At 49.0% G+C, this 16243-nt stretch overlaps 1 protein-coding gene and 1 non-coding gene across 5 annotated transcripts in view; both read right to left on the bottom strand.

The window, feature by feature from the left end:
- Positions 1 to 649, bottom strand: part of FCRL5 (Fc receptor like 5) — a 38531-nt gene extending 37882 nt beyond the window's left edge. For 2 of the 4 annotated variants that reach the window (XM_045454671.1, XM_045454669.1), the window contains exon 1: positions 410 to 647. In XM_045454671.1, the coding sequence (XP_045310627.1) occupies positions 410 to 551 (142 nt within the window). In that variant the 5' untranslated portion in view covers positions 552 to 647. Of the gene's footprint in view, positions 1 to 409 lie in introns of all 4 variants that reach the window. The other 2 variants (XM_045454672.1, XM_045454673.1) reach the window with 2 other exon arrangements.
- A 3476-nt stretch (positions 650 to 4125) lies between these two features.
- On the bottom strand, positions 4126 to 4210 carry TRNAR-UCG. The gene has a single exon. It is a non-coding gene; the product is annotated as a tRNA-Arg (tRNA).
- Positions 4211 to 16243: the final 12033 nt, after the last annotated feature.

Consider the following 16243-nt stretch of genomic DNA (forward strand, 5'->3'; position numbering starts at 1 on the left):
AGAAACCGTGCCCTTCCGTGCCCAGGACCAGGGTCTGGGCTGGTCATACAAGCAATAGATGATCTCCTTTGCAGAGAAACAAGGAAGGTCTCCTCTGAGTCAGGCAATAGGAACAAGCAAACAGTACATTTTCTGGACTTCATGAAGTAAGATTTATCGCAGAAAAACAACGAATAGATCCTTCACTGTGTGGTCACTGGGTTTCCTTCTCCATAAGGGTGAAGGTTTATCCCAGCTCCCTCCACTGCTTCAGACTCAAGGGAGAAACCCCTGAGCTGGATGGGGAGTCCCGAGAACAGTCTCCCCTTGCAGGAGAGAACATCTGAGCCCCATGAAAGGGCCAGCCCCGGGGTGGAGAGAGAGGCTGTCCCCGTCCCACCTTGGGCCCGCGTCGGGCACTTGTACTCACCCAGGACCAGCACTGACACCCACAGAAGCATGAAGGCCTGGCCTGCCCCGGGATGAGGCCAGACGAGGGCTTTTCTCAGGAGTAACAGGGCTGGTTTTGATTCTTGAGAAGCACAGCTCCACAGCAGCCCCGAGGAGCTCATCTGAGAAAGTTCTTTTTCGAAGAGCAGGTCGTGCTAGTGAATTAGAAAGAAGGAAGTGGCACTACCCTTCTTTAACTGAGAATCAGAATGTCCTGCCCTACGACCAAGGTGAGAAAATAAATTCTAGGCTTAAAAAAACACACACGGCTCCGTGACCCCACATCTCTAAGGCTGGGAAATTACCTTAAGGGAAGTATGTGCAGATTGTGTAAGAATGTTTACAGCGGTGTTGTTCATAACTGCCCAGAACACTGAAAGCACGTGAAAGGTCATGAACACGGGACCGTGGATGAAGATTCTGTACATCTCTGCGGCAAGATGCAGTGCAGCTGTTACGAATGAGATCAGCCCACATGGAGAGGCGTGCAGCACCCTGGTGAGTGGGAAGAGAGAGCCCAGGAGTGGGTTGGTACTCGTAATATCGTCCCAGTGGGGTAGATGTGACAAATAGAACACATGTGTGCAAGCTGATACAAATACGCTGTTTTTTTTTTTTTCCTGGAAAGTATACCTAAGATAGTAGTTGTGTTGATAAGAACTGTGGATGGAAAGGAAATACTTCATTTTATGGGTTTCTTTACTCTTTTTAAAAATTTTTTAAAAATGTTTATTTATTTTGAGAGAGAGCGTGAACCAATGGCGGAGGGGCAGAGAGAGAGGAGCGAGAGGATCCCAAGCAGGCTCTGCTCTGTCAGCACGGAGCCCAACGTGGGGCTCGATCCCACCAACCGTGACACCATGACCTGAGTTGAAGTCAAGAGTCGGGTGCCACCCAGGCATCCCTATATTGTTTGAGTTGTAAACAACCACTATGTTAATAATTAGTGACAAATACTATGTTGGTGCATTGCTTTGATAATTTGCAAAAGTCAAGCTTCCATCCTGGCATACTGGTCAACAAAGATCCCTAGGACATTAGTAGCATGAGGACTGCCACTTTCTTCCTTTCAAGTAGTGTTTCTCACCTTTTTTCTCCCCCTGGGCCCACACCTCGGTCCTCCTAAGGGGACGTTTAATTTCATGTGGACAAATGCATATCCCGTTGCATACGTGATGCCCCCCTGACCTGCGGCGCTGGGAGACAGGAGAAGCATCATAAGGGTAAATAGAGTTTAACCCACGGCAGCCCAGCAGGACCTCAACGCGAGCCAGGAGCCTTCCCATGCTTTTGGACACAAACAGCGTTGCTATGTATATTCTTGGACGGGTCTCCCGGTGCGCGCGTGCGCACACATTTCTAATGGGTACACCCCTAGGAGTGGAGTCTGTGGCTCCTAAGGCTTGCGTATATTTTGAGAAGGCACCGCTAAATTGCTTTCCAAGGTGGTTGTGCTAATGCACACCCCGTCAACCTGTGTGTGTGAGTTCTCGTCCCTCTAAAATCCTTGCCGATCGATACTGGTATTATACACAGTCTTGTAAATTTTAGCCCTTCTTCTGGGATGATCTCAGTGTGGTTTCAATTGTTGTGTCCCTGGTGAATTTTGCAACTGAGCATGTTTCATATTTAATTGGCAATTTAGATATTCTTTTTAATGTGAAATCTCTTTTCCAATCTTTCTCCCTTTTTCTAGTTTTTCGGTCTTTCTCATTCTGTGTTGTGGGGCTTTTAAAGCTGGATATGGATCCTTTTTCCAGGTAATGTGTTGCGAATGTCTTTCCCTGTCTCTGTCCCACTTTGATAGAGCCTTTGACAAATCCCTGCTGTAACTCTGGCGGTCCATTTAGCCGTCTCTTCATTTATGGTCAGAGCTTTATCTGTCCCTTCCAGGAAATGTTGTCTACTCCAAGCTCTTGAAACTATTCTCCCAAGTTATTTTCTAGAAACTTTATTTCTTTTACTTTTACTTTGTATCCACAGTATCATTGGAATTGACTTCTATGTATAAGCAAGTGTTCATATTCACTTACAGATGGCCACATTGCCTGGGTCTCAAATTTATTGAAAATCCCAGCTTTCCACAGCACCATGCAATTTCACCTCCTTGTAAGACAAACAGCCATGCGGGTCTGCTTCTGCAAACTCTGTTCTCGTCCAGTTGTCTGTTTATTCTCATGCCAGAACCACAGTGTCCTAATTGTTGCCTTTTTTTTTTTAACTTGAGAGAGAGAGAGGAGAGAGAGAGAGATACAGACAAAGAGCACGTGCGTGCGTGAGAGCACGGGAGCGGGGGAAACGGCAGAGGGAGAGAGAGAATCTCAAGCAGGCTCCTCGCTCAGTGCAGAGCCCAACGTGGGGCTTGGTCCCACAGCCCTGGAATCATGACCTGAGCCAAAACCAGGAGTCAGTAACTTTCTTGTAGAAGTTACATTTGTTCGTTAGGCTTATTCCTAAATAGTTGATATGTATTTTTCATGTTATTGTAAGTGGTATCATTAAAAGCTTTCTCTAAATATTTTTTGTCGGTATATAGCTACAGCTTTTTTTTTTTCTGGTTTTCTGTCAATTACTAAGAGAATTATGTTAAAGTTTACCTCTATAATTGTGAATTTGTCTATTTCTTCTTTAATTTCTTGTCTTTTTTTTGTTTTATAATTTGAAGTTGTTTTATGGGTGCATATACATTTAAAATTACTTATTTATTTATTTATTTATTTATTTTTAATTTTTTCTTTTTTTTTTTTTCAATGTTTATTTTATTTTTGGGACAGAGAGAGACAGAGCATGAATGGGGGAGGGGCAGAGACAGAGGGAGACACAGAATCGGAAACAGGCTCCAGGCTCTGAGCCATCAGCCCAGAGCCCGACGCGGGGCTCGAACTCACGGACCGCGAGATGGTGACCTGGCTGAAGTCGGACGCTTAACCGACTGCGCCACCCAGGAGCCCCAAAATTACTTATTTATTTATGTAATTATGTAATTTATTTATGTTTATGTATGTTATTTATAATTTATATATATTTATAAAGTTATATAATTATAATTATTTCTTTCTGGTAGTTTGACTCACCGCTCTTAAATGTCTCTATATGTTTCTAACCTGAGAACCCATTGGCGGGGGCCCATCTACCTTTGGACCTGATTTAGATGATTGAATCTGAATCTGATAACCCTATCCTGTGATTGGATGAGTCTTTGGGGGTCTCTGGAGGTGGTGAGCTTATTTTTCGTGTAAGAAGGATGTAAATATTTGTGGCTAGAGTGCAGACTGCCTCCTAAGAAGCAGTTCTTGGATCTGTATGTACCTCACCCTCTTCCCATCAGAAGTTCCTTATATATCCTTCACACTTGAATCTAGCCACCCAGTAGAACGTGGCAGACGTAAAGCTGAGCACATTTTGAGTCTGGCCCTTCGGAGACGTGGCAGGGTTTGTTTTTTATCTTGGCGCCCTGAACCACCGAGTATGAAGTCTGACCGCCCTACTGGACAGTCCCATCAAGGGGAGCTGCTCCAGCCTCCCAGACCAGGCCCCAGACATGTGGATTAGGCCATCTTTTTTAAAGAATTTTTTTATTATGTTTATTTATTTTGAGAGAAAGAGACAGAGTGTGAGTGGGGGAGGGGCAGAGAGAGAGGGACACACAGAACCCGAAGCAGGCTCCAGGCTCCAGGCTCTGAGCTGTCAGCACAGAGCCCGACGTGGGGCTCGAACCCACGAACCTCAAGATCATGACCTGAGCCGAAGTCAGACGCTCAACCGACTGAGCCACTCAGGCACCCCAGGAATACTCTTTTAGTCATCAAGTAATAATTCATTTATCCCTAATACTTCCTTTGTCTTCAAGTTTATTTTTGTGATTAGATCAAGCTTGTTAATCATGTCACTCAAATCTGCATACTTACTAATTTTAGTCTGCCTCAGCTTCTGCGTTTTGTGCGTGTATAATTTTACCTTATTCTTTCCAATTCTTATGTTTTATTTCTCTTGGCCATTATTCAGAGAGTGCAGGCACAAAGTCGTGAAGCCCGTGTCATCTTCCCCTTTTGGGGTTTCTTGGTGACCGAATGTCCGCTCCTGACTCATATTGGATGTGTAACTTGAGTTAAAAATGAACTTTTATGGTACGGTGTAGGGAATATAGTTAATGATGTTACAAAAATCTAGCTATGAAACTGTCTTGAACTGATGTTTTTTTATAAGAGTGTTCTTTAGCGATGGTCTAAATTTCTACCATGATACGTTATCTGTTCAGACTTTCTTCCCTAACTCAGGACAGTTTTTATTTTTAGTTATTTTCCCTGGTTTTTATTTGCTAGTATTTATTTATTTTTAATCTCAAAATAACCAGCTCTTGAGTTTAATTACAGTTCTTTGTTTTGTAATTTATAAATTTTTACTTTTCGTAGATTTTTTTGTTTTCTTCAAATTATTAAATGAAATGTTTAATTTTTTTCCTCTTTAGCCATGTGAATATTCATGGCTCTGGATTTTTGTGTGTGTGTGCTTTAGCCATGTTTTGTAAGTTCTGATACAGTCTTTTCATTATAACATGTTCTAGGTAGTTTACAATTTCAGTTTTGATTTTGTCTTTGAAACAAGAATTTTTAGAGTTTTCAAATATCTAGATGGTAGATTTTTCTTTTTCTCTTTTCGCTATTATTAATGACGTTTCGTTCATCATTTCATTGTAATCCAAAAATATGGTGTGTGTATATCCTACTTTCTGGAATTTATTGAGATTTTCTGTGACCTAATATAGTCGTTGTTGTTGGTAGTTGTTAAGTATTCCATGGGGCTTTGAGAAGAATGTATATTCTTTATCTTCAGGACAGAAAGTTCTACATATATTTAGTATAACCAGCTGGTTAAATATGTTAAGTAGATCTTCAGTGTTCTCATGTAATACTTTTGGTTGATTTATAAATTGTAAAATTATGTGATTTGATATATGGAAAGTTGTGGTCAATCTTATGTTTTTCATCATTATATACTGCCCTTCTTTTGGTCCAATTAAATACCTTTTTTTTTTTTTTTTTTTTAGCTTGAATTAGATTTGTCTGAAATTAATGTCAGGATTCCTGTCCCTATTTGTCTGGTATGCTTTTTTATTTTTTGTTTTTTTTTAATGTTTTATTTATTTTTGACAGAGAGAGAGAGAGAGAGAGAGGGAGAGGGAGAGGGAGTAGGCGGGAGGGGCAGAGAGAGAGGGAGACACAGAATCCGAAGCAGGCTCCAGGTTCTGAGCTGCCGGCACAGAGCCCGACCTGGGGCTCGAACTCACGGACTGTGAGATCATGACCTGAGCTGAAGTCGGACACTCCACCAATGGAGCCACCCAGGCACCCCTGTCTGGTATGCTTTTTAGCATCAATTCACTTTACCTTTTAGGTCACTTTGTTTTAGAACGATTTCTCGCATATAATAGATGCAAAAGCCTATTGGGTTTCATTTTTAGATCCCAAATGTATCTATTGCTTTTGTAACATTTATTTATCACCTATGCATTCATATGACAACTGTGTTGGTCTTAATCCTGTCACTTAGTTTTGTGTTACCAAACTTTCTCTTCTAATTGCTTTATTTTCTTTCGATCCCTCGTCAGTATTTTCTTTTATGGTCGTATTACATTGCTTACACATCAAAGAGTGTATAGTGTCTTTTCCGTTCTCTTAGTGGCTAGCTGTGCAACTCTAGTGTTCTTAACGCTCTTTTTCTTGATGAGACTCCATTTATTTTCTGACAAAAAAGAGAGACCAGCTCACTTTTACCTCTTGCCATGTTTTCTTCCCTTTCACCTCCTGATGAGTCATAATAGAACTTCCACATTCTCTAAAGTTAGAACATTCATGCCGAGTCCTACAACCACAGTTCTCACACTTGCGGAACGCTGGTGCCGTGTTTGCGTGGGCTCGAGACCCCCCTCCGACTCTGGTTCTTACTTTGTCTTCAGGGCTCCGCGGTGCCACCGTCACCGAGCTCTTGCACGTTAGAAAGAATTTGTCTTGTCTTTGTTCTGAAGATAACTGGGTCTAAAATTCTTGGGCTAAACGTGCCTCTCTTGCCGCACCAGCCGTCGTCGTGGGGCGCGGGGCGCGGCTGTGGCTGCGTCCCCCGTGACTCACCCTTGACCTCTGAAGTGGCGTAACTTCATCAGAATGTGTCGGATGCCCCCTTCCATCACGTCCACCTGCATTTACTCTGTTGGCTCTGCTCAGTGTGCCACGAATGGCTGCGTGGGCTCTTCTGCGTAGCACTCATACCACTGTTTTCCCAGAATAACTTTAGCCTTTTGATTCTTTCCTATTTTAGTTTGTGGAGTTTTCTCGAATCTACCTTCAGTACTTGGTGCGTCGTAGCGGTTTCCCATCTTTCCTGTTTCCTAACGTAGCTCATTTTCCTCTTCCCTTTACAAACGTTGTTAATTTACCTCCAGTCTTGTTTGTTTGATTTTTCACTCCTAATAAGCCTATTACATTAAAAAAAGAGAGCTTTTATTTTTTTTTAATTTTTTTTTTTAATTTTTTTTTTCAACGTTTATTTATTTTTGGGACAGAGAGAGACAGAGCATGAACGGGGGAGGGGCAGAGAGAGGGAGACACAGAATCAGAAACAGGCTCCAGGCTCTGAGCCATCAGCCCAGAGCCCGACGCGGGGCTCGAACTCACGGACCGCGAGATCGTGACCTGGCTGAAGTCGGACGCTTAACCGACTGCGCCACCCAGGCGCCCCCAAAAAAGAGAGCTTTTAAACAAACTCCTCTGATATCACGGAGAAGACAGTATCTGATTCCCCCTCCCCCCCCCCTTGGACTCAGAGGTCTGGCTTTTCTTCCGCCATGCGTGCCTTTTCCCCAAATTGCTCTCGTACAGACGGTGAGCCCCCTGCCAGTGACATTGTCACGCGGCTTATCTCTGCATGGGGCTCAGGCTCCCCGAGCTGAAGGACAGGGCGTGAAAGGATCGGGGATGTGAGTCGGGCCGCGGACGGCTTGTGCTGAGCCATGTTGCTGCAGGGCGTTTTTCTGTCCGTCTCCGCCACGGCCTCTGTCTTGGGGGCAAAGAGGAGGTCTTCCTGTATGTCACAGGATTTCTGCGAGACGGGTCAGCAGGCTTCCGTCCAGCGGACAGCGTTTGCACCGGCAGAGTCGCCTGCCGTCTCCTCCTGTGTCCTGGGCTGCTTCATCCGGTCCTACCGTCCCAGGTCTGGAGGACCTCCGGGGAGGGAGGGACTCCGGGGGGCTTCTGCAGCCCCCACACTCCCCAAACCTGGCCTTCAGAGCAAGGGGTTAGTTACTTCCTGAAGCTTTGGACCTTGCCGCCAGCTTTTGGAGAAGCTGCAGCTCTTCCCAGAGGCGTGTGTAGGAGCCTGTGTTCACTGTCGCCTTCTTTCTTCCCCTGCTTTGGTTTCACATTTGAGTTTCACTGTGGCTAAGAGCCGTCCTTCACCGTTTGGCACTTGGCATTGTGGCTTTTCAAAAGTTTCATCAAAGGTGGAGCTTTTTCGTTCTCTTTGTCATTTGTGGCTGGTCTCAGAGAGTAAAGTGTGGTCGATACGATACGCTTTTATTCTGAACTGCACGAAATCCCATATGTTGGACGCTTTACCATACGTCGCACCAGGTACTCTGCGTACATTAGCTGGTTTAATCTTTGTGTCGACTCTGACGCGTGTGGATCGGTGAATAACGCAGGCAAAGTTTATCAGGCAGGCAGTATGATCCTGATTTTCTAGGTGAGGAAAACTGAGGCTCAAAGACATTAAGTGCCTTAATTTCAAGTGCCTTAATTTCAAGTGCCTTGTGAGGCCAGAGACTCAGAGCAGCCGGACTAGAACCCACATCTGTCTGAGCATGAGCCTGACAACTTCAGTAAAGAGATTCACCAGCCCCTGACATGGGAGCAGGCAGCCAGGTCCGACACTGCTAAAGCCAGACACGGTCAAATGACCCTCAAGAGCAATTAAGGGCCTGTTCTGGGTCCCTGATGGCAGGAAATGGAAACCCGGCGTTCTGCAGTTTATAAATAAGCATTGTGCTATTTATATGTGTGTATGTACCACTGCCCTGCTTACACGCAGATCAAAGCCAGAGGTTTGTGGAGGGCCAGAGAAGCAGGTGTCCTGGGAAGGGGGGTTAAGCACGCTCGTCTTGTGGTCCTTCAGGGCTCTGTCAGTCCCTCTGGGAAAGGGGTGGAATCTCCAGGGTGCTCCGTGGAGGCAGCCACGAGAAAAGGTGGGCAAAAATCTGCACAAAAGGAGGATTTAATTGCTTGTTTTAAAAAAGTGTTTCCAATGTTTACTTTATTTTTGAGAGACACAGAGAGGCAGAGCGTGAGCAGGGGAGGGGCAGAGAGAGAGAGGGAGAGGGAGACACAGAATCGGAAGCAGGCTCCAGGCTCCGAGCTGTCAGCACAGAGCCCCACGCGGGGCTCGAACCTATAAGCTGTGAGATCATGACCTGAGCTGAAGTCTGACGCTTAACCCACTGAGTCACCCTGGGGCCCCGGGAGGATTTAATTTCTTAAATGGTACATCTGGTCGTCTTCCTGAGGGGACACCTGACAGGCCATGTTTTGTGAGGATGGGGGGCGGGGGGAGGGTGTGATGGGCACAGGCTCTGTCACTTAGCAGTTGCAGGACCTTGAACAAATGATTAAACCTGAGACCAGGTTTCCTCGTCTTTAGAAACAGAGGCAATGACACCCGTCTCACTGGGTCGGCAAAGTGTCAAGGCCCAGACCTGCTGGCACCTGGTGCCCCTCCAGCTCCCTCCCCTGCAACACTTCCACCAAATTGCCTTCACTTGTGGTAACGAATGCTTATTAAACATTGCCGAGTGAATACATACATGTTTAATAACTGCTTGGGAGTATAGTTTTCGGTGAAAAAATTCACTTGTTTTTATCACCACAATCGAAGTTTTAAAAATTTCCATCGCCCCAAATAGAAACTCGTCGCCCATTTGCACTTTCCACTCCCACCCACAAGCCCAGGACACAGATTACTCAGTTACTTTCTTCCTCCGGAGTCTGGTCTGTTCCGACCACGGGCGCCTACTCGGCGTGGACTCACACCCTATGCGCTCTTCTGTGGCTGGCTCATTGCACTTTGTGTGAGGTCCTGGGGCTCGGTCCTGGGGCTCAGCCCCCTGACAGCGGGTGTCGGTATTCTGTGGATGGATGGTCTGTGGTTTCGATCTTGGCTTGGGTACCAGGGTGTATTAAGAATCTGCTGGAGTATTTCAGTTTCCTTTAGGGTGCTGCCCACTCCAGCCTCAGTTTGATGAACACGCACGACAGCCAGAGACGGCCGTCTGCCATCCGACTTTCCGGGCTTTGGAAGCAAACCACCCATGCCTTTGGGTCAACTTTGCACACTTGCTACTTTTTCCTGACCGCGTGCGGAGGGGAGATTAGCTCAGTTTAGCCTGGCCCTCAACTCCTGTCCTTAAATGCTGCCCATTCTTTTTGCGTGCGGTGGCTTTGGCGCCCTGCACGGGGCTCCGGGGACAGACGCTCCCCCGCCTTCCGGCATGTTGCGAGTTCCGAAGCCACGCCCACTTGTCCCACGTAATTCAGCCTCTGGACGCCCTGCGTCAGCCCGTCTCCGTGGATTTTTATTTCTTGTCAATTCCCTAATTTGCCTGGTTATATTTAGAAAAAAATAATAACCGAGGCAGGCACCCATCAGTAGGTCTGCCGAGCCAATCTCTGCCCGTCTTGGGGACATGCCAAGGTGAATCTCACCCAGAGTCTTCGCACACAGACCCTTCTTCCCTCCGTGCTTCCTTTCCAGCTTCACCCTCTCAACTCTGGTTCTCAGCCTGCGAGGAGGCTGCCGTGTGGGAGGCAGGGGGTTGCCTGAGTTGGGCAAAGTGGAGCCAAATCCCAGCTCTGCCAGTTACCATCTGGGTGACTTTGGGCAAGTGGCAAGGTGTGAGCCCTGGCTTCCTCAGGTATGAAGCAGGTGTTATGTCTCCTTGCGGCCCAGCTGTCAGGACTGGAGAAGATGTTCCCAAAGTCTATGCCGCCAGCACAGAGGGCAGAGAGGTCATGAGCCCGTCACCCTGACCTCTGACCCCGGGCCTTCTTTCCGCTCACGCAGTCACTGCGCCCACAGGCCGCTGTCGGCCCGGGCATCCGGGGGCAATTGCCCTCTCACCCCAGGACTAACATACTTATGAATGCAACAGTGGTTCAAATCGTTAACGAAGGACTTAGAACAAGAGGGACGCCTGGGTGGCTCAGTGGGTTCAGGTCATGATCTCACAGTTCATGAGTTCAGGTCCCGCGTCGGGCTCGGTGCTGATGGTGCTGAGCCTGCTTGGGATTCTCTCTCTGTCCCTCCCTCTCTGCTCCTTCTTGTGCACGCTCTCTCTCTGTCTCTCTCTCAAAACAAACAAACAAACTCGGAACAAGAGACCTAGAGCTTGTTTGGGGCCTGTTTGATCCTAGAAGGTCGGTTCTCAGTCGGTGATGGCCTCTGAGCAGTGCCCCTCGACATGAAGCCTCAGGCTGCCGCTGGCCTCATGAGGATGCTCGGCCCTGCACTCGGGAAGGCCCTGAACTTGGCTGAATGCTCTGCTGCCATCCTGAAGGTCCTGATAATTTTATCTCCAGACTTGTGTTCTGAAGTCTGATGGGGCCGTGAAGTCAGCACCAGGGCAGGAGAAAGGCCTGCGGTAGGCGTGCCCGCCTTCCTCGCTGCACATCCACACCGTGAATGCCAGCGAGCACAGGACTCTGGGCGGGCCGGCAGGCATGGGGGTTCAGCGGGACTCAAAGTGAGTGAAAAGCAAGCATGTTACATGGATGACTGACAGCCCCGAGAAGCGGCACTTTCCATGTGGACCAGAACTTGCTTGAACGTAGGAAGAGGGCGGGTGTGTCCTGAGTGGGTAACCTGAACAGCCAAGGAAGCGCACCATGCTCCTCTGACGGTGCCTCCCCAAGTTAGCTGACGGCCTAGGCTAGGGCAGCAGGAGGGGAAGAGGAAGGCGGGGCAGTGTGCAGCCCGCTCCTTTCCAGACCCTCCTTTCCAGCTTCCCAGAGGCAGGCTGTGTCGGCGGGAGGTGCACGTATGAAGGGATACACGCAAAACGTTGAGAGATTTTTGCCGCATTTCCACTCCTCTCACAGCATCGGCTAGTAGGTGTATGCTGTCTGATCTCCGTGATCCCACAGATGCAGGAGAAGCTCTTACGTTTGCAGTTGCGCTATAAAGATGAACAGTAAAATCCATGCAAATCATTTCCAACGTTATTTTTTCTCTCCGTAGAAGGACTAAGAACTAAGTAGCAAAAAACATCTTGGCAAGTTGAGGCAGAGACCGTGGAAAGAAGGAAGAAGCTTTATGTTTCTGTATTTTGAACACTTTTTTTCCCCTTGCTTTTTGAACAAGGCGTCTTGCGTTTCTCTTTCTCACTGGGCCTGGAAAGGCAGGTGCGTCCCTGCCTCGAACGCTGCTCTCCTGTCTGAGGTCCTGGGCAGCCCCCGGCCCTCGGCGAAGGGGGGCCCCTGTGCAGGTGAGCTCACTTCCTTTTGTAATGAAAACTCTCATTTTTTACACCAGAAACGAACAGAAGCCAACTGGCTCAAGGCCTTCCCCTTCCCCTCCAGCTCATGTAAATTTTTGAGGTGTTATTTTTCCGTGCCTCTGGGAAGTCCAAAGACCCAACATGCTTTTGCATAAACATAAATGATATATTTATCTTGGGGTTCCTCTTTCTGAAACTCTTGAAGTGACATTTGGCTGGGGGCTGTTTTACCCTTTTATCTCGAGTTCACGCTCAGCCTTAACAGATTTTATTAAATGTAATAAACAAGAAACCGGGATGGAGCTGACGTGAGCCGAAGGCGATGACGTGCACAGTAGGGTCGTCCGATGTACAGCGGGATGGGGCACAGAGACTCTCTAGGTAAACTTTCTAACTTGGCTCAAGTGTGAAAGCAAGGAATGGTCAAAAGCACTCACAATTAAAAAAAAAAAAAAAAGTTTAGGCCCTGGGGAGAGAAAGCCAATGTGAATCTCAAAGTTTTCAGAAGTCTTTGGGGGGCAGCAAACATGGAAAGTTACATCCTGGCACGTGAATCGGGACACTGAGGGGAACGGGTGGGACCGTGTGTGCGTGGCAGCCCGTGTCCATCCAAGGTACCGTCGCCCCTGGTTCCCTGGTTACAGTAGCCGCTTGATTTTGGAGCTCTTCCGGCAGCCGCAGCCGCGGACGCCCCGGGATCTCGAGTCAGCTGTGGGGGCGGGGGCTGCTCTCTTGCAGGGCCAGGGGGAGTTGCTCCTGGAGGCTCAGCCCTAGAGGCTCACTCTCCAGCCTTCCCCTCCGCGTCCGACATTAAATCCCTTTCTTCATAAAGCAGCCGCGGGGGATTCTGCCGTGGCTGCGGAACCCTGACTGATGGAGCGGTCGGCACAGAAAATGGGGTGTCGGTGGCTTCCTCCGGTGACTCCAGCCAGGATGCTCATTTGTTTCCAGTGACGCAGACACGGCTCACTCATCTCTCCCGGTCCTGTGACCCGAAGTCCTGGTCAGCCACGGGATTCCGATCACCATCCTGGCCTTGCTTCCTGCCGTAGGAGCCGCGTCTTCGTGGGTCTCCACCGCCCTGAACCCGCCGTAATCAGGGAGCCCGCTTCGGAAGCAGGGTCATCACCTGTGTCCAGGGCCCATTTCTAGTATGCTTTTCAAAGAGGCTTGGACTTTTTTTTTTTTTCAAAAAAAATTTTTAATGTTTTTATTTATTTATTTTTTTCACATTTTTTTTTTTTATTATTTATTTTTGGGACAGAGAGAGACAGAGCATGAACGGGGGAGGAGCAGAGAGAGAGGGAGACACAGAATCGGAAACAGGCTCCAGGCTCCGAGCCATCAGCCCAGAGCCCGACGCGGGGCTCGAACTCACGGACCGCGAGATCGTGACCTGGCTGAAGTCGGACGCTTAACCGACTGCGCCACCCAGGCGCCCCTGTTTTTATTTATTTTTGAGACAGAGAGAGACACAGCATGAGCAGGGGAGGGGCAGAGAGAGACGCAGACACAGAATCCAAAGCAGGCTCCAGGCTCCGAGCTGTCCGCACAGAGCCCGACGCAGGGCTCGAACCCACAGACCACGAGATCATGACCTGAGCTGAAGTTGGACGTCTAACCGACCGAGCCACCCAGGCACCTCTACAATTTTTTAAAATGTTTTATTTATTTTGCAGAGAGAGAGAGAGAGAGAGGCAGAGCATGAGTGGGGGAGGGGCAGAGAGAGACGCAGACACAGAATCCAAAGCAGGCTCCAGGCTCCGAGCTGTCAGCACAGAGCCCGACGTGGAGCTCGAACTCACAGACCGCGAGATCGTGACCTGAGCGGAAGTCGGACGTCTAACCGACTGAGCCACCCAGGCGCCCCAAGAGGCTTGGACTTTTTTTTTTTTTTTTTAATTTTTTTTTTTTCAACGTTTATTTATTTTTGGGACAGAGAGAGACAGATCATGAACGGGGGAGGGGCAGAGAGAGAGGGAGACACAGAATCGGAAACAGGCTCCAGGCTCTGAGCCATCAGCCCAGAGCCCGACGCGGGGCTCGAACTCACGGACCGCAAGATCGTGACCTGGCCGAAGTCGGACGCTTAACCGACTGCGCCACCCAGGCGCCCCGAGGCTTGGACTTTTATCACATGCCCTCTTACCCGAAGAGGAGGACACAGGCAGGATGTGTGTGTGAGTGGGTCAGACGTGATGAACCCACTTCTGACACCTCATCTGTTCAAATCCTGAATCCTCCCACTAGGTTACACCAAGGGATTGCTGGGACCCCAACTTCACTGATCCCGGGCCGCTGCGGAGTAACAGAGAAGTTCTGACCCACCAAGAGAGCAACTAATGAGGACCGCTGTGCAGTGGCTTGTGCAGGCGCGTTGAACCCAGACCCTGTCAAGTGCCCCAATATCCATGAACTCAGCCCCAGACGAAGTTGCCGTCTTTCTCCCTGGTCTCCTATCCTCAGCAATATCCAGGTTTTGGCTGCTATACGCCCTCCTCTGGCCTTTGCACTGTAATGGCCCCCGTGACATGTGGAGATAGTCCTTCCCAAGACAGACCGGTTGCTGCTCCCATTCTATTAAGAGAGAAGCCAACACCTGATAGGCCACTGGATGTGGGCAACATAGATCACGTTTGGCTGCCCTGCTCTGACCCAGTAACCAAATAGCCCACACAGCTGCTATCCTTGGGTGGGCTCCCAAGCAAGCAAGACGTCTTCGGCTTGTTTAGGCTGTAACGCAATCAGTTCGTCCTTGGATTTTATGACCCCGTGGACTCAAAGGGTCCAGAAGCGCTGTGGGTGATCACGATGTTGTGCGAAGCCCGTGGCAAGCCCAGACGGGGGACTAGCAGTCAATGACCCCAGGGTTTTGAAGCAAACCTGTGCCCTTCACCAGTAACTGCTGTTTCTTTTGAGAAAACTCGTGGGTAGCACTGAAAACCGGGCCAGCACTGGACGCCTGAACGTGGTACCACAGAGACCCGAGCCGGAGGTTGTCCGACCCACTGACCAAGAGCTCCTGTGCGTCCAGGACCATTGCGTCACCCAGTGGACGTGGTTTCCGGGAGGTCGGGCACCTGAAGGCGCCTGCAGGTGTGAAAGACGGTGACTGGCTTGTGTTCTGCTGCTGTCCCACCCTGCTCTCGGCCAGCAGCTACGGCCCGGTGCCAAGTTCCCTGTGACGGGCTGACAAGGGAGGAGAACGGGAGAGTCGTGGCTGACGTATGCCCGCATCAGCTGCGGGGGACACCGCAGCCCCACTCGGGGGGCCCTTGAAGGGCAGCAAAGAGCCCCGCCAGTGCCGGAGCTTCTAGCAGCACATCCACCGGCTCACGGGCCTGCAGGAGGAGTATCCAGCGGCCGGGTCCGCTCTGAGCCATGAGCAGGGGCCATGTGGTCCGAGGTCCAGAAAGCCCAGAGCTGGACGCTTAGGGAAGTTATACGGGTGGGCTGGTGGGAGTGGGCGCAGAGTAGGAGACCATTTGTGTCCCGTGAGTGCCCATCAGAGGCCCTGCTGCAGACGGGGGTCCCTAACCCAGGGGACTTGGTGATCTGCCACAGGTGAGTGTCAGCGGGCGTCTTCCAGGGCGACCCTGTGCTTGCCCGACGGGTCCGCATGTGCAGTGGCACTGATGGCAGATACGGTGGTGACGTACGGGCTCAGTCATATAAGCACTTGCTTGCCCAGGCCGGTCTGGCCACTGGAAGACACGGGGGCCACACCTGCGCTTTGATGGAGTGGGGCCAGCTGTGGATCGTTCACATTGCGTCTCTTCCATCGCCGGGAGGGCAGAACTGTCCTCAATGAAGCCGATGATCCGTTCATTAAAAAGTAGTTATGGGGCGCCTGGGCGGCTCAGTTGGGAAGTGTCTGACTCTAGATTTCAGCTCTGGTCATGATCTCGTAGTTCATGAGTTCAAGTCCCACGTTGGGCTCTGTGCTGAGTGTGGAGCCTGCCTGGGATTCTCTGTCTCTCTCTCTCTCTCTCAAAAATAAATAAACGTTAAAAAGAACTATTTATTAATGGCACAAATATCTGAAATGGTAAGTAAGAGAAAATATATTGTGGTGGGAGAAGTAAGTTAAACCATGGTGTGCTTCAATACGCTTTTGTGACTTTTATTAAAAAACACAGAACTAAACAAACAAAACACAAAAACTCATGGAGTGGCTTTATATCTCGGGGGATGAGACCACGAGAGTCGGAAATGTACATTATTTCTAGTTTTAGACTTGAGATTTTTTGTTCACTGAAATCTTAAAATCTACAC

The sequence above is a fragment of the Leopardus geoffroyi genome, chromosome C3 (assembly GCF_018350155.1).
Source record: "Leopardus geoffroyi isolate Oge1 chromosome C3, O.geoffroyi_Oge1_pat1.0, whole genome shotgun sequence".
NCBI classification, from domain to species: Eukaryota; Metazoa; Chordata; class Mammalia; order Carnivora; family Felidae; genus Leopardus; species Leopardus geoffroyi.